The 27838-nt window shown below is 47.3% G+C and overlaps 1 protein-coding gene across 14 annotated transcripts in view; it reads right to left on the bottom strand.

Moving 5' to 3' along the window:
- Nucleotides 1-27838, bottom strand: part of FHOD3 (formin homology 2 domain containing 3) — a 469161-nt gene that overhangs the window by 44229 nt on the left and 397094 nt on the right. For all 14 annotated transcript variants that reach the window (XM_053902586.1, XM_053902585.1, XM_053902587.1 and 11 more), the window contains 3 exons: nt 23735-24013; nt 14549-15432; nt 4687-4845 (listed from right to left, as the gene is read on the bottom strand). In XM_053902586.1, the coding sequence (XP_053758561.1) occupies nt 4687-4845; nt 14549-15432; nt 23735-24013 (1322 nt within the window). The remainder of the gene's footprint in view (nt 1-4686; nt 4846-14548; nt 15433-23734; nt 24014-27838) is intronic.

Below are 27838 nucleotides of genomic sequence, written 5' to 3'. Positions count from 1 at the left end.
TTATGCAGGGATTTTTTTTCCCCCTTTACTTCTCAAGGCATCTTGATTGTATTTTCTTTCATTCTTAGGACTACTCAGTGAAGCATGTGGGGCAGAAAATATTGCATCAACTCTGCAGAGGAAGTGAGGTGCCTGAGGCTACGTTGGATCAACCAAGGCAGAGCTGGAGGACCACCAAGGGGCTGCTCCTACTTTTCCAGCACTGTCTCCGCAATTCAGGGCTTTGCAACCAAAAATGCAAAACCACCAGGGTTTGGGTGGCTCAGGCGCCCAGCTGCAGGGATATTCTGGTTCCCTGGCACTGCTGATCCACCATGGCTCCCGGGCTCAGGTTTGTCTGTGTGTCTGGCACGCACTTGGACAGGGACTGAACAGCACGAACTGTCTGAAAAGGTGCTATCATTCTGTATATGCAGCCAAAGGGACTGTTTCTTTTTTCTTTTTGTTTAATATTTATTTGTTTTTGAGAGACAGGGAGAAAGCATGAGTGGGGGAGGGGCAGAGAGAGAGGGAGAGAGAGAATCCCAAGCAGGCTCTGTTCTACCAGTGCAGAGCCCAACGCGGGGCTCAATCTCCCGAAGTCCAAGATACCTGTCCTGAGCAGAAATCAAGAGTCAGAAGCTCGAGTCGGATACTCAACTGACTGAGGCACCCAGGCGCCCCAGGGACTTTCTGTTTCTAGGATGCTGGTGGGCCTGGCAGCCAAAACGAGCCATGTTAAGTATCACTTGGGACCATTCAGTCATGCTACCCTCTGTAGACACAGACCGTATAAAAATTAGAAAACCACAAGAAAAAAGGAAACCCCTTCATACTTCCATTTGTGATAACCTGATGACATTTTACTTGGAAAAATATCATTAATACTACTTAGAGATGGCCCCCAAAATGTGTTCTCAAGTTTAATACTCTTATGAAAAATTACTTCCTTAATGAAGTTAGTCAACCGTTCCCTCAGGTTTTCGTGGCATAGCCGGATACATATCACTGGGTTGCTAAGCAAAGCCACAGGATGTAATTTAATACATCCTAATCACATTTGGTACCCAGAGGTTTCAAATGGCCCTATTAAGCCGTGGTGCCAGGCTACCGTGCCTGTGTCCAAGAAGCAGACAGTTTGTTTGGCAAAACGCCCTTTGGGCACAAGCTCGAAATCTTATTAGTAAAGATCTGTAAATACACAATAGCCATCGCTTCTCAGTCCTGACTTAGCTCCTAAACAACAAGCCCAGAAAGTAAGCTCTGGCTAATGGTCCAGGACATGGATCTAGAGTATCTAGGCCTCTCAGGTCCTGGAGATCAGTGGCCAGAGATGGCAGGTGACAGATGAGTGTGTCTGGTTTCCACTGGAATCTCCTCGGCATGGCTGATAAGAAGTGAAAAATACGCACGGGCAGCCTTCAGATGAGACATTCTCCATCAGGGTGAGGTTTGCCTCCAGGGGATGTCTGACAAAGTCTGGAGACATTTTTGGTTGTCGCTGGGGTGGTATCACTGGGTGGGTGGAGGCCAGGGATGCTGCTACCCGTCCTACAAGGGAGGGGAAGCCCCCACAATAAAGAACCGCTCCAGCCAGAATGTCAGTAGTGACAGGGCTGAGAAATGCCATTTAGATAAAAACTGGTAAAAAAAAAAAAAAAAAAAAAAAAAAAAAAAAATGCGCAAGCCCATTTACTGTTGTGACTCAGGATGCATGTGACGAGCTCACATAGCACACTGAACTCCCAGGCAGGGTCAGCAGTGATTTCTACGGCTGTGCCCTCCCACAGAAAACCATTCCACACATCAGCCACTTCTGGGGCCACGCCACAGGTGGCGCTGTCGGGGGGGATTGTGCTCCTCCGGGGGGCTCCTCATGACCTTTCAGATTCCTTCTTGTTCTTCCTGTCGCACGAGTCCCGGCACAGAATACACTCCATCCCCAAGGCTCAGGGTCTACACTTCAGACTCAGACTTCGTACTGGCTTGTGGAAGCCAGGCACAGACTGGTACTGGGACTCTCTCCTCATCTTGAAGGTGGGGAACAAAATAGCCGTACCTCCTGAGAATCTGTGTAGAGCACCCGGCTTGTGCCCGGGCCCACAGGAAGAAAGCTACGGAAGTCAGGTTTAGCGCTGTGGTGGTGTTCCTGTATGCACCATCAGCACTACTGCTGTCATCATTATTCCTGCCCGGATCGAAAAGATATTCAACGGGGCGCCTGGGTGGCTCATTGGTTAAGCGTCTGACTTTGGCCTGGGTCCTGATCTTACAGCTGGGGAGTTCGAGCCCTACGTTGGGCTCCACGCTGACAACGCACAGCCTGCTTTGGATCCTCTGTCCCCCTCTCTTTCTCTCTCTCTCAAAAATAAATACACATTAAAAAAAAAAAAAACAGATACTCATCTGGAAAACAGGAAAAAAAAAAAAGTGATTTGAGTTATTCTAAAATCTCAGTAACTTATTGTATCTGAAACTTTCCCTACCCAAGGAGAGCTACATTTCAGGAAAGAAAAAGGCAAAACTCAAAGGAATCAATCTCTCCTGATGGACTTTCAAGTTCTCATGACAAGAAGGGGAAATATTTTTAAAAGGGGAAGCTGTCATTTTTTCCTTCAATCAGCCTGGCTCTGGCTGCATTTGAAGCCTCTCTTTGTATGAATCTGAAGCTTTTGCAATCGCCGAAAGACACTGTTAAGTAAATAGGACGGCTGGAATGTGTGCGAGGGCCCACCATGCAGTTTGTTCTAGATGAAAGACACGTTGTACTTGGTTCATCCAGGCTGGCAGCCCCCATCTGCCTGGGGGCCAGCCAATGCCCTTCTCCTCCCTTACTTCTCCAGGGGCCCCAGAGAGGGGCAGCCTCACACTGAGGCCTGGCCTGCCTCCTTCTCACCGTCCAGTAGCTGCCTCAGTGTCCCTCTCTGTGTTTGCCTGCTGTCACCTGCTCTCTCTCCTTTATACCCCTGCCTCAGTGGGCCACATGCCCTCACTCCGTGGCTGCGAACCTGGATACATTCACCTGCTCTGCTTCCTTGCCTGACTCCAGGGCTCCTGGCTCCACTTTCTCTCCAGCCAGAAGGCAAATGCAGACCCCACCTGAGATCCGGCTCCTGGAACACAGCACGTGTCTGTTTCTCAGAGTAGAGCTGCTTAGGCCTTGTACTGGTTTCCTAGAGTTGCCATCAAAATACTATAAACTGGGTGGCTCAAAACAACAGAATTCTCTCGGTCTGAGAGAGACTACAAATCTGACATCAAGGTGTCAGCAGGGCAATGTTCTCTCTGAAGGCCCTGGGGGCGGGGGGCGGGGTGCAGAATTCTTCCTCATCCCTTCCTAGTTTCTGGTAGTTGCAGGTGGCCCTTAGTGTCATCCCTTGGCTTGTAAACATCACTCCGATCTCTGCCTCAGTCATCACACAGCAGTCTGTTCTGTGTGTGTCCTTGTGTGTTCTCGGTCTTCACAGAATGGCATTCCCCTCTCTGTGTCTCTGTCTAAACTTCCCTCTTCTTATAAGGACATCAGTCACTGGAGTAGGGCCCACCCTAATTGAATATGACTTTATCTCAATTACGTCTGCCAAGACCCTACTTCCAAATAAGGTCACATTCTGAGTTTGTGGGTGGATGTAGATTTTGAAGGGATACTACTAACCCAATATAAGCCTCTAGGAGCACAGTTTTTCCTGAGGGGCCTCGTCTTTCCAAAGTACAGAAGCACACCTGGTCTTCTGGGTTCAGACCCACTTGGCCCCAAGGGCTCCACTGCTCCTTCCCACACTTGGGGCCACGGGTGAGCCTGGCAGCTTGGCCCGGGCCCTTCCTCACTGTCAGGGGCTCACCCTCCGTCTTCAGCCAGCCTTCACTGGTCCCGTCCACTCTCCAGTGCCTCAGATAAGGCTGTGCACTCATGAACCCCAACTATGGGAAGGCTTTAAAGGGATCCAGGGCTCCTTGCCACTAGGAGGATGGTGAGAGTGTCACCTAACACCACAACGCAACACCCTCACATCCCCACGGTGACCCAGTCAGGGGGCCCCAGGCTCTGCCGCCCATCTGGAGGAACCTGCGTGCCGGGTCCCTCGCTCCCCTCACGTGTTCTCCATGATTAGAATAGGACCTTTAACTTGCTGCGAAGTCATAGCAGCCCATGGTGGAGGCAGAACGGGGCCTGGCTGAAGAGCACTGAGCCCAGCAGATCACACAGTCACAGCAAGCGACCCGTCTCCCTCCACTGCTGCCATTCAGATCAACACCTGCTCAAGGGCGGGTGGCATGGGTTCTTCAGTGTGTCACACAAAACCTATCTCTACACGTCCCAACGAGCACTGAGAGTGAAAGAGAGCCATTCGCGTGGGTGGGAGCACACAACGAAATCCCTACTTGTGAAACTGTTCATTAAGCTTGTTTGGTTGGAAAGGTTATCCCGGTCTTCTTCCGTGCTGAGGTAGGCAAGCATGGTCAGAAAGCAGGCAGTAAATGAACCAGACAGTGAGGATCACTGAACTTCATAGGCCAAGCGGGGCTTCCCCCCAAAACCCAGAAGTTAAAAAAAAAAATGTGCGAATTATTAACATTATTCAGAGTTTGGCTGAAACAGAAAAATGGCAAGGCACCCTGCGGAGAAAGTCATATTGGACACAGTAATGCTTTACATATGGGACATGTTAACAGAGCACAAATAATGCTTGAGAGAGCTCCTCTTACCTCAATTCCTTCTTTGTTTAAGGCGTATTCATCGAAATTCAAAATGGCTATCTTAATCGTCCTCGGGGGGGGCAGCACTGTCAGACCGATATTAATAGCATTGCTCCTCTTGGGGTCCAGGACGATGACCTCCTGCCTTTTTCCATCTGCAGCAGTTTTCTTGGTGATAAAATAAGGAGAACCCAAGATTAATGCATCATCTTTGGTCCTTTCTGTGTTTCATTATTAAAAGCAAACTCACTACTTATTTAGAGATGAAAACAAATGGCCCTGATTCAGCTCAGGACTGGCTACTGCTCAGCACAGAAGAAAGAGATCAGGGATTAGCTCTGAGAAGCCGCCAAGCATGGGTCAGCAATGGAACTTCACGAGTCAGACACATTACAAAATAAAACTGATTTTCCTTCAATTGGGAAAAATGTGATATTTGGCAAGGAAAAAAAAAAACCCTGTTTTTTTCCATAGAGGCAGTGGAAACAGAACTAAAACCTCTCAAAGTTCCCTTCCTGCAGGCTGCAAGGTGTCGGAATGTGCCTTGGTTGGCCTTAGTGCACATGGTATGTGCCGAGAAGACAGGAGTGGTGAGAAGAATCCAGCGTCGCTGGCCTGCCAGCCCCCCTGCATCCCTGGCCACACTGTCTCAGGGAATCCCCTCACCATTTAAACATCCTGTGCCCCTCATAATGGAGTACCTGCCACACTTAGACATCTAGGTGGCTGCCCATTGGGCAGCTGAGGGGGCGCCTTCTGAGGAAGGGAAGCAAAAAGGAACCTGCTCAACAAGAATGAGGGATGAATGGGCACAGAGGCCAAAGAGGGAGACAGGGGACAAGAAGCGTCCAGGTGTCCTCACAGAGCCCTAGTGAGTCTGGCTTCCCTACTGACCTGGGTGCTCCTTGGGGGCAGGTTCTGGGCTGGCACATGACTTGGTAGAGCCTACCAAGTATGGGACTTGGTTGGCCAACATGTGTCCAGAGTCGAGATGACAAGGCCCCCACCCTTCAGCTCTCAGGGAGTTAAGGGCAGGTGGCAACGGAGGAGAGGGGAGGAGTTCTGGCTCAGCCGGCACCCTGTGTGCGCTCAGATTCCTCTCCTGGGACAAACATAGCTGGAAGGATGACTATTTTCACTTATGTAACAAGCCCAAGCCCAGGTTGATAATGATGAGCAAGGCACAAGGGATGTCCGGAAGGAAAAGACACATTCAGCACGGTGATGGGTGTGCTCCCCATGGGCAAGGGCTCAGTGGCAGGGTGGTGGAAGAGGTCAGGCTCTGAAGGAGTTGACGCTTGACCTGGGCCCTAGGGAATGTCTAGGGGAGAGCCTGGAGTTGGGGAGTGAAGATAAGGAGATAAGAAGTGGCTTTGTCTAGCCTGCTGGAAACTGCCAGGGATGAAGCAGGAGGTTTGGGGGCCATATGCAGGGACCTCAGGAACCAGCTGCTCTGATTCTGCTGCACACAGGCCCCAGCCGAGTGGCTGATGCTGCTGTCAGTCTCTTGCACTGAGGCCCTCCCTACTGGCTGGGCCTTCGAACAGCTGAGCTTTCTGGAGAAGCTGGCCTGCTTTAACACTGAAGGCTGCAAGCTGGCAAGGAGAAATGGACTGTGGTTCCTTAAGCCCTACTAAGCCCTTCCAAACTCAATTGCTAAAATTCTATTTTAAGTCTTTAAATATGCATTTGGGAATAAATTAAAATTTCCTCACGAAGACAATAACCGAAAGCATCCCCAGCTGTTTTGCAGCCTGGTGGCCAGGAGGAACAATTCTTGTGGGTGTGATCAGGTTTGAATGCCCAGGGACATGTGGCCTAGAAGCATTCCACTCTGCAGGGCAAGCTTATCTGCTGTGTATTTAATCAAGTAAGCTTATTAGGAGCCCCTGATATTCAGCTTTTAAATCTAACATATTATTTTGTGTGTGGAAAGCTAAGAAGGAATGAGAAAAGGCTTGGCAAAATGCTGAAGGCAGGCAACAAAGAGGGATGCCAGGACACGAGGCCTGAAGATGCTTCAGTAGACATCCAGTGAGCATAAGGAGGGCAGCATGGATGGCAGAAGGAGCCTGGGACCTGGCATAGGAGAGGCAACTACCCATAGCCAGGCTCCAATACAGGAGACATTTCCTGGAAGGCAGGGATTCCCTGGGAATCATTAGCTCTTAGCCCCTCATCTATATAGGCCCTCTTTACTCCAAGAGCCTGGAAAGATGCCTGAGCAGACTCAGCCCAATCTAGCCTTTGCGCAAATGAGAAAAAGATGCCTTCCCTGGGGAGACACAGCCCCATGGCAGCCTGCACACACCTATGTGATGGCTCTGAGCCGGGCATGTCCTTGTCTCCATTCCCAACAGCATTCAATTTATACCAGTGAACACACCCACATACTCCCCTACAAGTCAGGAAGAAGCAAGCGGCTGAGCATCCTGAAATAACAGGGACAGCTGTCCCCAAAGGTGACTCCATGTGTTTTCAGAGCACTTTGACCCACTTGGTAAGGGAAAGAATAAGAATTAAGGTAATATCTGAAATTGAATTGTTCAATCTCTGGATTTTATCCAAAAGGTGTTTTAAATGCTGTTCCTCATCATTAAAACAGACTCCACTAGAGGCCACTGAGCACCCAAGTGCCCTGGCGTCCGTTCTGCCCGAGATGAAGGAGGAGATCATGTGGGGATGGCCGACTCTCCCCTTCCCTTCCACGATAACCTAGAGCAGTACCTGCAATAAGCCAAAGTTTTCTGTGCCCAGGAGCACATGCCCACGTCTCAGGATTAGCAGTCATCAAATTCGATCCATTTTAATTGTCATTCTGTGATCAAAGTCCCAGCTCAGCAAGTCTGATCTTTACTATGTCCTTCACATGATCCTGCGACACTGTTTGCAGGGCCCTATGTCTTAGAGCAGGGCCCTATGGGTTCTACAGAGTAGACCCCATCTCAGGAAGCTGATCACTAGGTGAATCTGGGGCTGCAGGGAATGGTCACAGTCTTCTCCCCAAGCATTGGTAGTTACTAATAACCACTTAAATTGACCATCTCCTCTATGCTTCTCAAAAATCCTGCAACTCTATGGTCTTGGATGCTGCCTATTTGAAGCCTCTTCCTGGAGGGGCTCACTTCTGTCTTCTTGGAGGTTAGACCTTCAGTCTTCTTGCACAGCTTGGGAGAAAGGAGCTGAATTGCCTTAGTGACCTCCTTCCTGACCCTTATCCAAGGTGTCTGCTTGCCTTTATAGCATCTCTTTCCATGGAGGGTAACCTCTTCTCTCACCAGTTTGGACCTTACACCGCCTCCCCTCTCCCTACAATCTTCTTGGCTGAATCAGAAACAAAAACAAACAAAAGCCCTACATGGCATACAAGACTGAAGCATTTCCCCAGAGACAGTATTTCTGGAAAGGGAACTGTTGGCACACTAGAGGATCCCTGAAAGTTGGGGCTTCAAAGGTGGTGCTATTCTATATGCTGGGCATTACTGCCTGGTTCTGGTCAAGAGTTCAGCTTAACCAGGTTTTCTGGAAGCAAAACAGAGCCTGGCTTCTTCCCAGGGTGCCCCATACCCCTTAAACAAGTTCCTTTTCCCCTGAACACTTATGGACATATTTGGAAAAATGGCACGTACAGAGACAGATCCACAGTGGTTTCCTCCACACTGCCTTACTACCACTCTTTTGCTGGGGCAACTATCTCATGCCAGAGTCCAGTGTTCCCATTTCACTTTCAGCCAAGTCCTAATCTAACATGCTGTGCCCAGAGCCTGGGCCCAAGGGACCCTCTTTCTAGCAAGCCTTTCTTCCCTGATGGTTCTCGAGACTCACTGAGGTGGAGGACCAAACTTTGGCTGATTGACCTTTTTATCAAAAAGTAGCAGAAACAAAATGGAATCCAAGGATCACATGGACAGACTCGGGAGCCCTGAAAGTTAACTTCAGCTGGGATGTGACCATTCATGGCTGTGTGACTTTGGCAAGTCACTGGACCTCTCTGTGCTTCAGTTTTCTCTCTGGCACATATCTTGCAAGGTTTGCTGTGAGAATGAAATGTGACCATGGATGTAAAGCAGCAAGAACAATGCCTGGATCACGGTAGGCACTACAGAGGTATTTGCTGGAACTATCAGAATAGCATTACTGGAGAGTGTTATGCTAAGTGAAATAAGTCAGTCAGAGAAAGATAGATACCATATGTTTTCACTCCTATGTGGATCCTGAGAAACTTAACAGAAGACCATGGGGGAGGGGAAGGAAAAAAAAAAAGGTTAGAGAGGGAGCCAAAACATAAGAGACTCTTAAAAACTGAGAATAAACTGAGGGTTGATAGGGGGTGGGAGAATGGGTGATGGGTCCTGGGGAGGGCACCTGTTGGGATGAGCACTGGGTGTTGTATGGAAACCAATTTGACAATAAATTTCATAAAAAAAAAAAGAATAACATTACTGGAATTAATACATGTAAAGCACTTATGACAATGCTTGGAACATATTACTTTCTAAAAATTAGTTCTTAGCTATTTCACCACCAATGACTCCTTTTTATCATTTCTGTTCAACTGACATTTTAAAAATACATGGTCTACCAGTATATATTTTTCATGACTAATGTGTCTACCACATTTGCTGATCAAAGACATCTACATAAATAAGAAGGTCAGATCAGATCAGTGTCCTTACCCTGGAGAGTAATAATTCCAGAGGAAAGTACAGAGACTCAATATTCAATTTAGCCTATAAAGCTCTTGCCATGGATACGGACAACTCGCAAGGGGCTTTCTAAATGACTGAAAATAGCTCATGGGTGCTTATTAGAGTCTGCACAGACCTCCAGGCACATGGAATCCCAGAAAATGAGCATTCCTTGAATGGTACTAAAGATCTTGCAAAAAAGAATGTAAAGAACACCTCGGTTTCTGTTTTTAACAAAGAGAATATCATGGTGATTTCCACAGGCCAAATTCCCTTCTGAGGCTAACAGACTGGTCTCTAGGACTAATTGGAAGGAGCATTCTGGAGAAACAACAGGAGATTCTCCTTTTCCAGGAGACATGACTGCTTCCATGACTGATGGCAGATGGGTCAACATTAAGTGACTCATTATCACTAGATAGGAGAAACTCAGCATTATGTATCTGAGAAGAAAACAGGACTGATCAATCTCCTGACACTTTCTGAAGGAAAACCAGAAAATGTAGTTTATTTAGATCAAAGCACAAAGGTGAGTGCACAAGAGAATCTTCAGTGGTACTTCTAAACATCAGTGATGCTTGGGCATCATCCTCAGAGATTCTGATCTCCTTGGTCTGGAGCAGGGCACAGGGATCATAGATGTTAAATGATCTCTCATGCATCTAGAGAGACTGATTTAGACTTTTTGAAAGTCTAAAGGCTTTTGAGACAGGACTGCTGAGTAGAAAGTTGTTCTTTAAAGAGGAATGCAATTTAAAAACAGGAAACAAAAGGGAGGGATAAGAGAACATTTCTTAAAATAGAAAACAGTAACAGGGTCCCCTATCCATTCGAAGACACAATAAGGACTGGCCCTGCCATTTTTATGAATGATGTAGGATCAAGTCCCCACAGCTACAGACAATGCAGGGAGTTTTTCTTGATGTTAAAACGACCCTGACACACCCAACAAATGCCAAGCTCATCCCAGTACCGGGAGCTAAGCTGTCGATGACAGAGAAACAGTCTTTCCAGATTCAGGGGAAAGCAGCTTGCAAGGCTCTGGGGTTGGGTGCAGCTGACTGCTGAAGGCAGGGCCACACATCCGGCTACAGCTAACTCCATGCAACCACATCATGGGTGAGGTTCTTGGAAATAAGACAGAAAACCTGGATCCATGTCTCTACACAGCCCTGGGGCTTCTGCCCGTGGCACATGCCTAAGGAGGTCCAAGGTCCAGAGAAGGACCACGGTGAAGGCGGAAACTTCCCCATGAGGGGACAGTATGAAATGAGAAGCTCACGTGGAGGCATGTCATCTGGGCAGGTAAAAGGGCTTGCTTTCCAGTGTGTTCATCCTGCCCTGAAGAATCACCCCCTTCGACTTTTTAAAGACTGATTTTACTAGAAATAAAGGATGCAACATTTAAAGAATGGATATTCAGTATACAGAACTTGCCACCCCAGAGGGTGCCGTGACCGAACACGGAAACTGAACTAAGGATGTGATTTAGTCAACAAATACCCCTCAGCTGGAGAGCACTCCCATGAAATGCACGACTCTCAAAATGCTTCTCAGCATCGCAGTCACAGACCCTGGGTCTGGCTCAGCAGGGCACTGGCTTTGCAATGATAAATCATTCCTTCTCACTCTCCACTAACTGCCAAGAGAGTGACGCCACTGGATATTTTCAAAACTGCCTGTTGAGAAAGTGACAATGACAATGCGACCACAATACAGATGTCATAAAGATGTGACAACTGTGGAATATTCCTAAGTCCTTGTAACAAGGGAGACTGATACACATGGGCAAGCATTAAGGCAACAACGACATCACCCAACTATGTTTGCATAAAGGCTGACAAACCTGTAGCTAGGAATAGAGTTTCTGAGGAACTTGGCAGAATAGGCTTGCCTTATCATGAAGCTTAGGGAAAAAAAGCATTAATTTCCCAGTTCTTCTGCAGCAGTCTTCCATAGCTGAGGCCGGCTGCGACACAGCTGCCTTACTGATGGTAATGGAGTATGTCTAGTACCCTAACCAGAAGAACTCTGAGAGAGAAAGGGAGTGCTCTACATACATGCCGGGACAACAGGCATACACCCGGGCCAACCTGGATACATTAGATGTATGGTCACCCCACTGAACTCCCAAAGTTGGGTTTTCAATTTCCATATGACAGAATTCAGGTTTTCTGAGGGTGATGTTAAATAAAATAACATTTCAGTATGTCCTGAACTTGAGTATAGGGTAGGGAAACTTGACTCCCTTCTTGGGAGAATAAAATGGATTGGGGGATGGGGGAGTCAACGCGGAACACGGTGGTGAAGGGATCAATGCCTCCCTCCTTGGTGCCTCATTTATCACTTTAAATCCATGGTGCACAACTTTGGTTGAGTCCCTGAGGTGCTTTTAAAAATAACCCAGGCTGGGGCTCACCCCAGACCAAATAATTCATCATTCTTTGAATTTTCTTAAAAAGTCACTGTGAATAGCTTCTGATATGTTTTGAAATGTCAGAGTAAATAAAGTTGAAAAAAATTCTCCTAACCCATTTTGGAATCCCCTCCCCATGATAAACTTAATGAGCCCAGGGGAGGAAGACAGCATTGAGCCCTCAAAGGGGAGACCAAGTCCCTTTCTTCCTTCCAGTTTTCTCTTCCAGTCCACACCTGTCTTGTGTACTGTCTGTAACTTAGGACATAAAAACTGCCTTTTGGGAGCAGGAGGGACTTTGCTGCTCTTGATTAGGCACATAGGATGAAGGCCACTTCCTGGGGCTCCTCAGGATGATATGAAGTCCATGAGGGTACATCCCCATACCTCCAGGGGCTTTCTGCCCTGACATCATTCTCTGGGGTCACTCCTGTGATCTTCTATGTGATTCACCGCATCTCAGACCAGCAGTAGAAACACAACACGATGAAATTTAGCACAGGATTTCTGTCTTTCTCCACAAAACATAATTAAAGTCATCTTACTAAAATCTATATATATTTCCTTCTGAGACAGAAAAATAGATCCAGTTCCAAAAACTATTTGGAAAGGAAATACAAAAGCATATTTTCCTGTTCTTATTTCCATTAACTGGTCACCCAGCCTTGGGTCTGGAACATGAATCTTTATTTTGAGGAGTGACCTGGATGGTCAGAAGGATGCTCTGGAGCTCCGGTCTGGTATAAGTTTTCTGACAAAAACCAAAACCGATTCCAGCTCTGTGCTGGCTTGTGAAGTCTATTTCATTTTTATTTGTGTTGCTATTGTGTTTAATGAATAATGAATGAATTCACAAGCCAGAATTCAGAAGTGGTTGTTTACAGCTGTGCTGTATGAAAATCATAGTCAAGGATTATAAACGAAAGTAAAATTGGTTATATCTGCATTAATAACATACACATAAAGATTCAACTCTCCAATGTGATGTATTTTAATCTTAATGTGCATTTTTTACCTTTTGTAACATTTGTAAATTAGTTCCTTCTCACATTTCCTATCTCCGCCCACCCTGCTCCCAAGAACAGAGGTATGGGTTCCTAGGTCCCACTGTAGGACATTCTGGAATCTCTTTGGTAAAATTTTCAATATATTACTTTTCTCTTATGCTCTCATTTTAGAAAAACTAGGCAAACATTTGTTCTTTAGCCAGGCAATCAAGCATTTTAAGAGGTCACCACCTACTTCAAACAAGAATGGAACTTCAGGTTACTGAGAGGGCAGTGACCAGACTCTTGTCACCAACCAGAGTAGAGTCAAGAGAAGGAGGGAGGCGGGTGAACTGCCCATTTTGGGTCCCCTCAATGAAGTTTTTAATCTTGCTACTTCCTTTTGTAAAAACAAAGTCAGAAAGAACTTCACTGCCAAACTGTTACTCCCTTTACTTCCTCCAACCCAAATCAAGGGCCAGAAACCTAAGGGTGTTGAGCAACCCGTGGAAGCCCAGAGGGCTCACCAGCCAGACCAGCCCATGTGAAGAGGTGGTAGCTGAAGGAGACCAGCCAACTAGATCAGTAGGTTGGAGGGTGGTGCGAGTGAGGGTGGGCCCCGGATAACTCTGGGCCACCAGAGACTGCTGCTTTAACCAGCCAGGAATAGCTTCTCCCAAATGCTATGCTGCACTGGAAGAACTCAAGGGGACACACGGGTGGCTCAGCACAACACGCCACCAGTCCTGGGAAAGTCAGGACACAGAGACACCGAGAGGGGATGCCCAACCTCACTTTCCTAGGTGTCATTTTCTGGAGAGGACAAAAGGGGGTCTACTTTCAGCGGAAGGAGAGGACTGACTGGACATGATGTGCTGAGTTGGATCCTAGCAGTTTGGATTTACAAACAGGAGGAAGCTTTAATTCTGACCTGGGGGGGGGGGTGGGGTTCCTAAGGCTAGACCAGTTGAGATTCACATCCTTGTGGAGACTAGGCAGAAATCGACACCAGGGCGAAGGCCAATTCAGGAGGAGCAGCGCCCCTGGTTCCAGGCCCCCCTAGTCCCACCCCTCCCTAGGCACGAACTCTGTCACTTGGCTCCTTGTCTGAAGGGCCCTCTTGTCCTCAGAATGTTGCACCTACTTTTTGATCCGGAATTGGCACTTGCCTGGCAGGTCGGGGAGTCCAGCTCAGGCAGCTGTGTACTCACCCAAAATGATGATAAATGGAACACATGGAGCTAAAACTAATTTATGGTAAGTTCTTGCAAGTTTACTCTAAATTACCATGTGGTTACATCGTAGGTTCAAACTACCACTACCATCCACTATAAAAAAATCAAGGCGAGAGTAAATAGCCACATCTCCTGGATAAAGTCCAGGTGGTCGATCAATTAGCAAGACTACTTTCCTCTAGTTAACATCAGCATCTACTGGTGGGCTCGGCTAATATTCCCTGGTTAATGTTTTTGTCTTTTCCTCTGGGTTATTTGGTTCTTTGAAAGCTACTTTGCCTAACGGTGTTAGGAAGCTGCTGTCCATGTTGGCCATGAAGGGTCCCTTACTCATTTAGGTTACATCTAGGGTATGGCACAAAGACTCATCTCTTGAAGGTGTTTATACCAACCGCCTTTTCTTTCTTTTCTTTTTTTTTTTTTTTTTTTTTTACCATATAGCAAAAGCAGCATGAAGGGAATTTTATATACAACACATCTCCCAGTCCTACTCAACAGCGGAAAGTAACTCTGCAGATCAAGAAGCATTTGGGGTGCTAGCGGTACCTTTGAGACGGACAGTTCCTTAGACTTGGACTCAAACAGGTGCTCCAGCCTGGAAGTGTCCACCTTAATAGGTTCCAGTTTCGACCACAGGAATTCTCGGCAGCGGCGGTTGTTCTTACATGGCCACTCGAATGGCCGCACTTCATTCCAGAATAGACGGATGGTCTTCTTTTTCTTTGTGAATGCCGGCTGACCCCGGGGTACCTGGGGCCACCCTAAGCCCTGAGGAGCGTTGAACACTGGAGGAGGAGGAGCCAATAAATTACCGGGGACAGGAGGGGGAGGCACGCTGTCCAAAAGGGGCGGTGGGGGCGGGGGAGGCAAACCCAGAAAAGTGGGTGGGGGCGGGGGCGGTGGCCCCGGAGCCTCCCTAGGACCCAGGTCCACATCCAGGACGTCGACGTCATCCTCCTCCCCCAGGTCGGTGAAATCCATGTCTTGGATTCTCAGCTCCCTCGGATTGGCCATGAGCTGGTCCCAAATGTAGTCAGATTCCGTCTTCTGCTGTGCAGATGCTTTCTCTGGGACTTTGTCATTAGGCTCGGCATCAGGGGAGATGGACCCTCTCCCCAGGTCCCCACTGTTGAATTTCTCAGCGAAGGCTTTCACGCTGCCCCGATTGTCCAGACAGCCAACGTCCACCCTCCTGACGCTGTCATCCTGGGCCAGAGAGTTGGCCTGCAGGGTGGATATCCTGCTAGCCAGGCTGGCTACCGCCTCTGCGCCTGGCTCAGTCCTCCCAGTCTCGCCCTCTCCCTTCTCCTCGTCATCTGTGGGCTTTCTGTTATGGGCATACAGCATGTCCAGCATGAACCGTTTGTTGGTGAGGATGTCGCCACACTGTTCATTTACACCGGCATCCTGAACACCTGCGGACCACAAACCTGAAAGCATACAGGAGAAAAAAAAAATGAGCAAGTGGCAGGTGCCTTAATCCTGTGAGAAACCAGTTAGGTAATACAGAGGCTTTATACAGAGAGAAAACACTGAAATGAAGTGACTGAAGAGGAGGTGGTCCCGGTTGACAAGATGCCCATCAAAGTTGCAATGACCTGCTCCAGGACCCGACTCTGGTAGGTAGAACACTGCTCTTGGCTCGCACCTTGGCTCATAGGAGTATTTCCCCCACTTTTCCTGCCTACCCAGGACGGCTGGTCAGGACCCACCCAGCCACAGGTAACTAAGGGGCTGCTGTCCTAACTAGACACAGGGAGGCAAGGAAGATGCTCCCTCCCCTGCCACGGGACAGGTGTTGGAAAGGCTGTAGAGTTAATGTCCATCTCCCCGCTACTCCACACATGCACCAGTGTGGCTCAAAGTGCCCAGGGAAAGGCACAAGCCCTTTAAGTCCATGGTCACCAGTCTTTGGGAAACCCTTACTGCTGCCTGGTAACCTCATCACAATCTCTCCTGGGTGACTCTGCCTACCTCCTCTCTCTCCTCCAACCTTCCCACTGTCACACATCTTCACACAAGCATGGCCTTGCTTCCTGGTTCAACAGCTTAACAGAAGAAGTCAGGGGAGATGTTCCAGGGCCTCATCCAGCCTCCCCCTGCCCGCACCTGAACCCCAGCCATGGCCTCTCTCCTGTGACTAGCGAGAAACCATCCCTCCTAGCAGGGTCAACGCTCCATGTGTGCATTTGGAAGCCATTCCAGTGGTTCTCTGTCCCGCATTTCCCATGCTCCCCCCACTAGACCTTCCTGCTGGCATAGAAGCACGGCATAATTTCACCCACCTTAAGACAAAAACACCTCACTTGACTCTTCTTAGCCCTCCAGCTATAACCCAACTTTTCTCCTTTCCTTTAAAGTAAAGCTGCTTAACAGAGTTGTTTTGCTCACTGCTCCAATTTTTCTCTCTATTCTCTCTCTTGAACCCAGCCTAATGAAGTTTCTGCTCTCACCACCTTTGAAAGCTGCTCTTTCCCAGGTGGTCGAAGACTTTGCTGCTGCACTAGACCCAGCAGACGGCTCCCTCCTCGACTTCTGTTTTTCACTTGGCTTCCAGAACATTGCATTCACCTGGTCTGCTTCCTTTCTTCTGGCTGTCCTTTCTCAGTCTGCTGTGCTGGTTCCTCCTTATCTTTAACCTTTAAATGTCTTTGGACCTCTTGTGTACTTGGATACTCACTCTCTTAGACACCATCTCATCCAGCCTCTGGGCTTTAGGGACCACCTCTGCTCTCACCCCCACCCCATCTCGGAACCTGCTTCTCCTGCAGCTAGCTGTTCCCTATCTCAGATGTGGCAACTTTCATCCATCTTGCTGCCAATTCCAAAAATCTCAGGGTCATCTGATTCCCCCTGTTCTTTTATCCCACACATCCAGCACAACAAGGTGTCTTGTTAGCTAAATCTTCCTGTCACATCCAGAATCCAACCAACTTTTCTCATCACCCACCCTGCCATGGCCCTGGGCCGAGACAGCATGGTTTCTTGCCTGCAGCACTGGAGGGGCGCCCCTCAGCTGGTCCCAACTTCCACTCTTGGCCCCTAGAGTCAGTTCTTAACACAATGGCCATGGGATATATTGAAATGGTCGATCACACCTTTCTGCTCAAAGTCTTCTAACGGTGCTACATTTCACCAAGACAAAAAGCCAGTGTGACCTTTCAATGTTCACAAGCCTTGCATGAACCCCCCTTACTTTTCTTGACAAACGTGCCTGAACCTCTTTAGCTAAAGTAGCTGCTTGACATTCCTAACCTCACCAGGCATGATCTGGCCTCAGGGCCTTTGCCCATCCTGGGACAAACTGCACCCATTTAAGCACACAGTTTGCTTCTCAACCTCCTTTAGGTCTTTGCTTAGACAGTATCTTCTCAGTGAAGTCCTCCCAACTACCTCGTTTAGAATTGTGTAACACTCCCTCCCTCTCCCCGGAGCTATTTATCACCCTTTCCAGCTTTAGTCACCAGAGCACTTATTACAGCCTAATTTTCCACACATTTTCTGTATTTATTTTATTGTTGCCTTTGTCCTAACACTAGTAAGCTGTCCTCTTCGTTGTAATGTAAACTCTCCAAGGGCAGGGATTGGGTTTTGTTGTTGTTGCTCACTGTTGGATTCTCAGCATCCACAATGGATCAATGAATGAATAAATGAACGGTCAGGAATGTTATTCCTCTGAGTTTGCTTCCTAAGGGTCAGCAAGGCTGTTTGGTAGGCATTCAGGAAATGAGTTTCATCAGATACCCAGGGCCTCTGTGGATACTTGTATTGAGGGATGGCAGAGACCTAGGCCAGAAACTTGAGCATTTGGAGCTCTTGTTCCACCAAAGAGGAATGGCCTGATCAAACACGCCAGGGGATGCACTGGTCTGTCTCACATGGCTCTGCCTTCATCTTAGAGGAGGCATTCACTGAGGAGGCACAAAGGCCTCCTGGTGCTCTGTTTCTTCCAATGTAGCTTTATCCTCTGTACCTTGCTCAGGAGTGGCCTGACCTCACCAAAGGACCAACACCAGAACAAGGAGCTCTTGAACCCTCTTGCAGGTTTCACAAAATACACTTAGGAGACAACCACCATCAAAGAGGGAGGAGATGGCACTTGAGGACATGACGGGAACATCTGGGTATTTGCAGTCCCTATGACTAGCCAGACAGTCCTGTAACTAGGAAGACAGTTGTGAGGTAACGGGGCTGCTGCAGGTGGAGTGGCTGACTGGTCTCCTTCCCCATTTACTGGGAAAAGTGGAAGTTTTTTATTTTGCCAAAAAATCTCTTCATTCACTTAGGTCTTCTTATATCGCTATGTAGTATATGCTTCTTTGTCTCTAGCAATTTCCTTGGCTCTGAAGTCTACTTTGATCCTAATATAGCCTCTCCTGCTTTTCTTTGATCAATGTTAGCATGATGTATCTTTTCCCAGCTTTTAACTTTCCATCTGCCTATGCCATCATGTAGGAAATGAGTTCTGAACACATGGCATATAGCTGGGTTGTATTTTTGTCCACTCTGCACATCTCCATCTTTTCATTTAAATTATTGATATGTTAGGGCTTCAGTCTGCCACTTTTTTTTTTATTCATTCTGTTTGTTTTAGTTCCTGTTTCATTTTTTTTGGTCTCCTTTTCTTTGAACACTTTTTTTTTAGAATTTCAATTTGATTTATAGTGTTTTTGAGTACCCTGCTTCATATAATTTTCTCGGCAGTGGCTCTAGGTATTACGATATGCACACTAACTTATCTGTCAGTGTTGATATTTCACTAGTTTGAAGCATAGAACCCTTACTTCCATTTAAAGCCCTTTACCCACCCTACTTCAAAAAAATGTAATTGTCTTAAGTATTTCATCTACGTATAGTGGGCACTACATCTCATGTGTTACAGTTTTTGCTTCTACCATCACATACTAGATTTAAGAAACTTATGAGGCAAGAGACTGTCTTTTCTACTTACTACTTTTATCCATTCCCCTGTTCTTTTTCTTTCTGAAATTCTGAGCCTTCTGTCATCATTTCCTTTCTGTTCAGAGAACATTCTCCCGTCATTCCTTAAGAGTAGGTCTTAATTTGTCTTAGTTTTTCTTTAACTAAATTCTCTTAGTTTTTCTTTAACTGAGTATGTCTTTGTTTTCTCTTCATTCTTAAAGGCTACTTTTGCTGGGGTTGATAACTCTAGTTCAAGGTTGATAACTCTAGTCTTCGAGCACTGACAAATGCTGAGCCACTTCCCGCTCACCTCCATGTTTCAGATGAGGAACTGTTTTGCCATGGAATTGGTGTTCCTCTATAGGTAACACTTTGTTTCTTCCCAGTCCCTTTCAAGACATTCTATTTTTGGTCTTTAGTTTTCAGAAGTTTGCTTATCATTTGTCTTGGTGTGAATTTCTTTGGATTTATCCCCATTAGTACTTGCTTAGCTTCTTAAATCTGTGGGTTTACACCTTTTCCCAAATTTGGGAAATTTTCAGTCATTTCTTCAAACATTTTTCCAACATTGCATACTTACTCCTCCCCTTCTCAGACCCTGATGAAATGAATGTTAGTTCCCTTGACATAGTCTCACAAGTACCTGAGGCTCTGTTCATTTTTTCAGTCAGTTTTTTTTCCCCTCTGTTATTCAGGTTGGGTAACTTCTACTCATCTGTTTTCAACTGCATATATTATTTCTTTTGTTGTCTCCAATCTACTATACGGCCCAAGTGTTTTATTGTGGCCATTGTATTTTTTCAGTTCTATAATTTCCTTTTGGTTCTTTTTTATATCTTCTATTTCTTTGCTAAGATATTTCATTTCTTTTACATATTTCCTGAATATTTATAACTGTTCACTGAAATATTAGCATGATGGCTGTTTTAAAATCCTTGTCAGATAATCCCAACAACTGGCTCATCTCAATGTTGGCATTTGTTGCTTGTCTTTTCCCATTCAAGTTGTGAATGCCTTAGTTCTTGATATGATGAGTGATTTTAGAGTGTATCCTAGATATTTTGGGTATTATTTGCTGGACTTTGGATCATGTTTCATCTTCTCTTTCAGCAGGCAGTCACCCTTTTTAGGTGTGCTGTACAGGTCTTGATGGGCATAGATGTTCAACTCCCTACTGGGTCCAACTGTCACCACCCTAGCAAGAGAGTTGATTCACACTGCCTCACTGCAGATGGGCAGGGTGGGGGTTGAGCAACCTCTTGACCCCACGGGCATACTTCCAGTGAAAGTAGAGCACTTAACATTGCCTCCAAGTGGAGGGGAAGGCTCGGCTTCCCACTGGTCCTTACTGATTCTGGGTTGGGGAAAAGAGATCGCAGACTAGTTCCACCTCCAACCACATCATTCTACCTTGTTTATGTTGGGTGGAGATGGAGGTTGAGCTCCCTGGCTGGGCCCAGATGGTGTTAGAGAAGGAGGGCAGGGGAACGAGAATTCTGATCAGTCTTCTTCCACTGCTTAAGTCTGTCTCCTGCTGGCTGAAGGTGAAGTCTTAGATCTCTACAAGACTCCACTGACACTTCCCCAGTAGGGAAACTGGGATGCCACTTGCTTTTGCCCTGTAGTGGATAGAATATCAGTTCCCCATTAGGAGAACTACTCCAGCAAGGAAATGAGAGAACACCATCTGCTTCTGTTGGGCAGGGGGCAGAGGACTGCCTCTCTACTAAGTACTGTTGACACCACAGTGCTCATCCCAAAAAGTGACCTACCTAATGCCCATCACCCATTTAGCCCATCCCTTCATGCACCTCCCCTCCAGAAACCCGTTTCCATAAGGTGGAGGTTATAGAAGATCACCTCCTCTTTGGTCCCACTAAAGCTACTGGGTTGGGGAGGGGCAGGACAGCAGATTTTCAATTAGTGCTTGTCTAGGGTAGGGAATGTATTAACAGCCAAAAAAATTTATGTTCTGTTAGGTAATCCTTTCACCAATGGGAATAGGATTTAATTAGAGCTTTACTGCCATGTCATTCTAGTCCAAAGGTCCTTAGACAGTCTGTCTTCTTTCCACTTTTCAGAGTCCTCCTATAATTGATTGTTCTGTTATGCCCAGGGTGTTGATATTTTAATTGTTAGAGGGAGGAACTGGGAACAATAGAGCTGCTGTATCTTAGCCAGTTGTCTCTTCATTCAATTATTCATCAACAGTTTTGTGAGCCTCTACTATGTTCTTGGGCCTACCGCAAGGAAGTGAGGACTCACGATAGACAAGACAGACATCCCGTCTTCACAAATTTTATATTCAAGGAGGTAAAAGACAGTTATACAAGTCATTATTGCCAACTGTAACGAATGCTACCATAAAGTCTCTCATGTTGATGCCATGGAGCGGAACATGGGAAACAAAAAGAAAGCCACACAACCAGAATAAGTTGAGACTCTTTCAAGACCTACAAACTCATTTCTGAGTAATGGATACTATCATCAGAAAGAAGACTGAGTCTGGGCATTGAAGAGGGCACTTGTTGAGATGAGCACTGGGTGTTGTATATAAGCGATGAACCACGGCAATCTACCCCAAAAACCAAGAGCACACTTTACATGCTTTATGTCAGTCAATTTGACAATAAATTAAAAAAAAAAAAGAAATAAGATTGAGTCTCTTATAGTTTGCCTCCTTCTCTGTTTTTATCTTATTAAATACAGAGAACTGAGGGTTGCTGGAGGGGTGGTGGGAGGAGGGACGGGTTAACTAGGTGACAAGCTTTAAGGAGGGCACTTTTTGGGATGAGCCCTGGGTGTCATATGTGAGAGATGAATCACTAGGTTCTACTCCTGAAGCCAAGAATACACTGTACGTTAACTAACTTGAATTTAAATGAATAAAGAAGAAATAAGATTGAGAATCGTTATGATTGCCTTTGTGATTTGAGAACACTCTGAAAGGCAAGAGCTATGATGACAGAGCCGCCCTGACTCCACAGCTGCTGATCGTGCCTGTGAGCAGTGGGATTTTCTAGGAGCTAAAGTTGCAGCAAATAAATATGATCATGTCTCTTAATAGCACCAGACTAAAGCATAAAAAAAAAAAATCACTGCAAAGCACTAACTCCTGAGTCGATACACTTGGATACTGACTTTGGTAGGAAGTCAGTGGTTCTTCACTGGGAGTAGAGTCTCCATTTTTGGAAAGTTGCCCTTATTTGGAAAAATACTGGGCAATCTGATCCAAGAAAGTCCTGTTCCTTGGCTTCTTTTCACTAATGCAACTTGTTGATATGTTTTAGGCCTGCTAAACCTAGTGACGACGAATAATTCCTAGAGCTATTTATAATGACTTAAACATGATTTAAGGCCAACCTGAGCAAGACGACTTACCCGACTGTACTATGGCCCTAATCCCATTGAAGGAGAACACGAACAAGTAGAATTTGGGAGACTAACTGCAATCTGACTTGGAGAGAAATTAAGTAAATATCAATATATGTAATACTTTCTAGCGATACATCTTCAGCCAGACACAAGATTTTCAATGCAATAATTACTAAGATATAAACTAATAAAGTCCTCAAGTCCCATTTTCAGTGTGTCATAGGGACTAGCAATAGAAAGAATAAAATTTAATAATATAGCTGGTGAAAACTCAAATATTAACTAAGACCAAGCTCTTGACTGATAGTTCTTGTAGCAGACATTATGGCTTCATTCATTCATTCATCCATTCATTCCATTTTCATTCATACATCCATGCTTCAGAGACCATGTATTCTTTATGTGTGAACTAACAAGCCATGCATGGGTCATGCCACCAGTTGGTAGGCCCCTGCGGAGCCTTCATGCTGCACTTTGGACCCAAGGCATAGGCTCCTTGAGTGTGTATAACTGTGTAGCTTACTGAAGGCTGGCTAGTACGACATGCCCCCACTGATGAGGAGTGTTAGGTGAGAGAGGGGGCACCCTGTCATCTCAACAGCACACAAGTCATGGGACAGGACAACCAACCCAATGGTGTTGCATATGAACCATAATTCAAATGATTATATCAATCTTTTACAATTCTGATAACCCTCTATGGCACCCTCCCCAAGTCCCCAGTGAGGATTAATGTTCCATTTGGCCCTTAACCATAGAGTCACCATTTCACAGATGAACTGAATAAATATCAGCTATAATACCAAAAAGAAAAAATTCCATAAAGAAAAGCATATACTTCATACCAAAGAAACAAGTGGCCCTGAGTATGTTGTAGAAAGTTACTTAAATTATATATATTCCACTAAAGCACACCAAATTGACCTCAGCACATTGTGAACTGCCACTTTTTGGAAATACTCATTCAGTGCATTTTAGCGCATTTGCTCTGGTCTGAAATGCCCATCATAATGGTTTTAGCACACTTCACTGAAGAAACTTTCAAGGGAGCAGATGGCAACACGACAGATCTCTAAATTTAAATCAGAAAAAGAGCTGTATTTACTCTTAACAAGCAATTAGAAGGAAGAGAGGAATTTCTCTTTGGGGGCTTATTCCTCAGGAAAAGTCCTTTGCTGCCCTCATTATCAAGCCCTTCTCCCACCTGTAGAAGTGATGGTACGACAGCATGGCAGAGGGTGTGGGGCCACCTCCACAAGGGGCAGGAAGCTGTGGGCTGCCAACGGTGTGGCCACATCCTTCACACCTCCAGCCACCAGGTGCCACGGCCAGTGAGTGAGCTGAGCCGGGAGGTCACCTCAGTGGCCAGCAAACCAGGTGTCCCACCCCAGGGTTCCCTGGGACTTATTTACTGAGAAAAAAGGGCTGCGTTACCAGGTCCCCTGTCCCTGGAGAGCTTGTCTTCCTTCTCCTCCCTCTCTAACGTGCTGCTGGAGGATGAGATGCTGGAGGCGGAGCAGTTGTCCTTCTCGTTCACCTCCTCACTCTGCCTCTCTTTCTCACTGAGGGAGGCCCGCTCTTCTGGCTCTTGCTCCAGTGCTCGCTCCGCTTCACTCTCTGCTCCCACGCGGGCAGGGGCTACTTCAGGGCTGGCCTCGTCCGCACTCTGCCCTACCTCCGCCTCCGGTCCAGGCTCGGGATCCCCAGCACTGGCTGGTGGAGACAACAATGGAGATTATGATCACAACAGGAACTCCCTGGGAATGTCAAGTGAGGTATGAAAGCAGACCTGAGGTTGATTTCTCTTGGCTGTCTGCTGTGGGCGACATTCGAAAGGCGACCCCCAAGATTCCCATCTCCTGGTCATTCAGTTAAACGCTAAACACTAACACTGCTGGGAAGGGACCGTGTGGCTGACGGTGTGGTCTCAAGTCACGTGACTTCAAGGTCTAGAGGTTATCTAGGGGGGCCTGATTCGATCTGGTGAGACTTTTAAAAGCAGGGTGCTTTCTGATTGGCAACAAAAAAGAAAGTTGAGAGATCAGAAGTGTGTGACTTAAGGGGCGCCTGGGTGGCTCTGTTGGTTCAGCGTCTGACTTTGGCTCAGGTCGTGATCTCGGGGTTCATGGGTTCAAGCCCCGTGTTGGGCTCTGTGCGGACAGCTCAGAGCCTGGAGCCGGCTTCAGATTCTGTGTCTCCCTCTCTCTCTTCCCTTCCTCTGCTTGCGCTCTCTCTCAAAAATAAACCTTAAAAAAAATTTTTTTTTAATTTTAAAAAAAGCATGTGGCCTTAAAGATGGAGGGGCCATATGACAGACAAGGAACGCGAGTGGTCCCTAAAACCTGAGAGCAACTCTCAGCCAATATGAAATAAAGAACAGGGACTTTGGGGCTGTGAGAAACTGATGTCTGCCAACAACCGAAATGAACCCGAGGTGGTCTTCCCAGGGCCTCCCTCAGCTCCCAGTAAGAGACAGGCCAGCCACAGCCTTGACTGTGGCCTCGTGATACCCAGGGCTGAGAACACAGTTGAGCCATGCTGGCCTGCTGGCCTTCTGACCTGTGGAAACTGTGAGATAATAAATGGCTATATTTTGAATCGCTGTGTTTGTGGTAATTTATTACACAGCAGTAGCAGCCTGATGTTTTATCGGTTGCCAAACCAGTGAGCACTGCCCCCCTTTGCTTGAATGAGGTTTGCTCATAATTTGAAGTTAGGCCCTAACTCTGAAAGTTGTTCAGGAGAATCACTGCTGGGCCCAGAAGTATTTGCAAACCTATCAAGACTGGAGATCTGATGCTTGTAGCAAGGTAAAATGCTCACGCTCCCCTATGTGACATCCTGTGAGGAAAGGGAAAATGGCACAGTACGGCTTTGCATGGTTTTACACAACAAATCTCTCAGCTGTGCACAGTGTATCCATAGCAAATGATAGAGAATACAAAAAATTCTGAGCCAACTGTCACGTGTGAAGGCCAGAGGAGGACAGGTCGGTCCTGAGAGTGTGACCCTCAGGGCTGGGAAAAACTACATTGCTGGAAACCTGGCAATGTGCCCCCCCGCCCTAGGCAATGGCTACTCAAAGCAATACGGAAATTCAGCAGGATCTGCCTGGGGCAGGACCTGGAAGAGACCCCAGAAGAACAAGCAGATCAGGGAGGTGTCTCGTGGAGGCATTCTGCTGGCTCAGGCGACTGGGGACTGTCTGGCAATGAGATACCAGAACAGGCCCTCCAGGAGGCCAGGTGGGGCAATTGCTAAAAGGCAGAGGAAAGCTCAGGCCTCACTGGGGTGGGGGTGGCGGGGGAGGCAGCTGCCCTCAGCTTCCCAGCCAGAAGCCATGCTGCCAGTTCCAGCTGGGTCCAGTACCCTCACCCCTCATCTGCTCTCAGCCTCCTTCCTCTGAGAACGAGGGAATTGAGGAAGTTGCAACGTCAGCTTTTCCTCGTGTCCTTGGGTAACTTCCAACTCCAAAGGGAAGCAGGACCCTTCCTTGGGAATCTCCCCAGGGCCCTTCAGGTAGGAAGTGGGTGCAGAGGTCACAGAGCCTCTACCTTCAACCTGCCCGGGGCCTCACGACTGGCTGTATATCTTCTAGCCTAGTACAGGAACCTGCTTCCCTGGGACACTGGAGGAAAGGCAGGCTGGGGTGGCAACGGGCCTCTGCTTTCTGCTGGCTGTCCCTGCTGGGTGTCCCCAAGATGGATAGTTATAAGACCTGGTGATATGAGGACAAAGTTTCCAGGCAAGGAAATGCCGCCTGGCAATGGCAGGAGAAAGCCAAAGGATGCACGACCCTGAGCCCACATGCCTAAGAATAGGCATGTCGGATACATTTCCTTAAAAGCAAAGACTGAGCTGAGTACAGGCAAAGAATGAATATGTCCTGGAGAAAAATTCCCTTTGGTACTGAAGGAATTATGATGGCGATCTCTTTCTCATCCGATAATGAAGTATTTAGCAAGGAGATACAGCCCTTCATTCACAAGCACGGCAGAAGCACAGTGTTACCAAGAGCACTGTCATCCTTTGGTTGACAGAAGGCATGCATCCTTGCACACATTTACTCCAGAATAGCCACATCAAAACGAAAATGTGTTTGCAACAGTCTAGCATGTGGCACGCATTTGACTTGCAATTGGTGAGCATATGGCGAAAACTGTCTAGGGGGCCTCCACGTGGCTTTATCACTGACAGGGAGATGGCCGCAGGGGGCTGTCATAAGCCTGTGTCTACTCTCCATCCCCAGGAGACTGGCAGACAGAGCAGGAAAGATGCACGATTTGCTGGTTTGACTTCAGCCTACGTGCACTCTGCCACCACATTTCCTCCCGGGGAAGCGGTGGCTGTCTGGACAGTTACGGTAACGGGCGCGCAAATGCTACAGAGCCACACATTCTTGTGCCTAAAATGCTACACAATTTTATCCCCATCCGCTAGGGCCTCACTTCGTGGAGTCAGACATTTCTTTGTGTGATTCGACCACTGGATGGCTTCTCTTTGTCATCACTGCTGGGGAGGTGGCCGTCTCCAGAACCACCTCCCGACCAGAATGCAGACTCAGCATCACAAGCCCTGCCGGCAAATCTGTGGCACATGAGGTTGTCCTAACGATGAACAAATAATAGTCACACACATTTTGGGGCGCCTGGGTGGCTCAGTCGGTTGGGCTTCTGACTTCGGCTCAGGTCATGATCTCACGGTCTGTGAGTTCGAGCCCCGCGTCAGGCTCTGTGCTGACAGCTCAGAGCCTGGATGGAGCCTGCTTCGGATTCTGTGTCTCCCTCTCTCTCTGACCCTCCCCCATTCATGCTCTGTCTCTCTCTGTCTCAAAAATAAATAAACATTAAAAAAAATAAAAAAAAAATAGTCACCCACATTCAAGTCAAGCAGAACCAGCAAAGATCGAGAGTGACAGTGGGAGAGCAGACACACGTAGTTGCTCCTTGTACCACACACGCCAGGCCGCACGCTTGTCACTGACATAACACACATCCTTGCTTTCAGAAGGCTCACTCCTTGGCTGAGGAAACAGCCATCAACTGGGGTCACCATGGTATGCGGCCAGGTACCCAAGAGAGGGCACTGGATAACAGGCGACAGGGGGTTCCTGGAAGGAACAGCTGGGACCCACGGCAGAGCCCTTCTGCAGCTGTGCTAATCAAACACGGGAACGACAAGGGCAAAAGATCCCCGAGGGCTCAGACCTTGCCTTCCTCTCATGTCGATGAGCCCTCGGCATGGTACTGGGCCAACATCTGCTCACAAAGTTCCAGCATTTCTGCTCCCCCTTCCCATTCTCTTTCGTCAGGACCTCCCTGTCAGCACTACCCCCACCACATGAATCCCCTATCCTTGAGTTGCTGCCCCATGCCAGGCTGGCTGCCCCCTGGGAAGACAGGGGAACAAGCATCATCTACCCTCCCTGAGTGCCCAGGAAGCAGGAGGAACCATATCATATTAGTCTTCAGGAACAGCCCTACAGAGAACTAAAGCATCTGTCAACACTGAGGAGTGGAGACTGCTCACAACTTCCCA

The sequence above is a fragment of the Panthera pardus genome, unplaced genomic scaffold (assembly GCF_024362965.1).
Source record: "Panthera pardus isolate Hobbes unplaced genomic scaffold, ASM2436296v1 HiC_scaffold_15, whole genome shotgun sequence".
NCBI lineage: Eukaryota > Metazoa > Chordata > Mammalia > Carnivora > Felidae > Panthera > Panthera pardus.
Note: the sequence above shows the minus strand (reverse complement) of the source record. Positions and strands in the feature narration are given on the sequence as shown.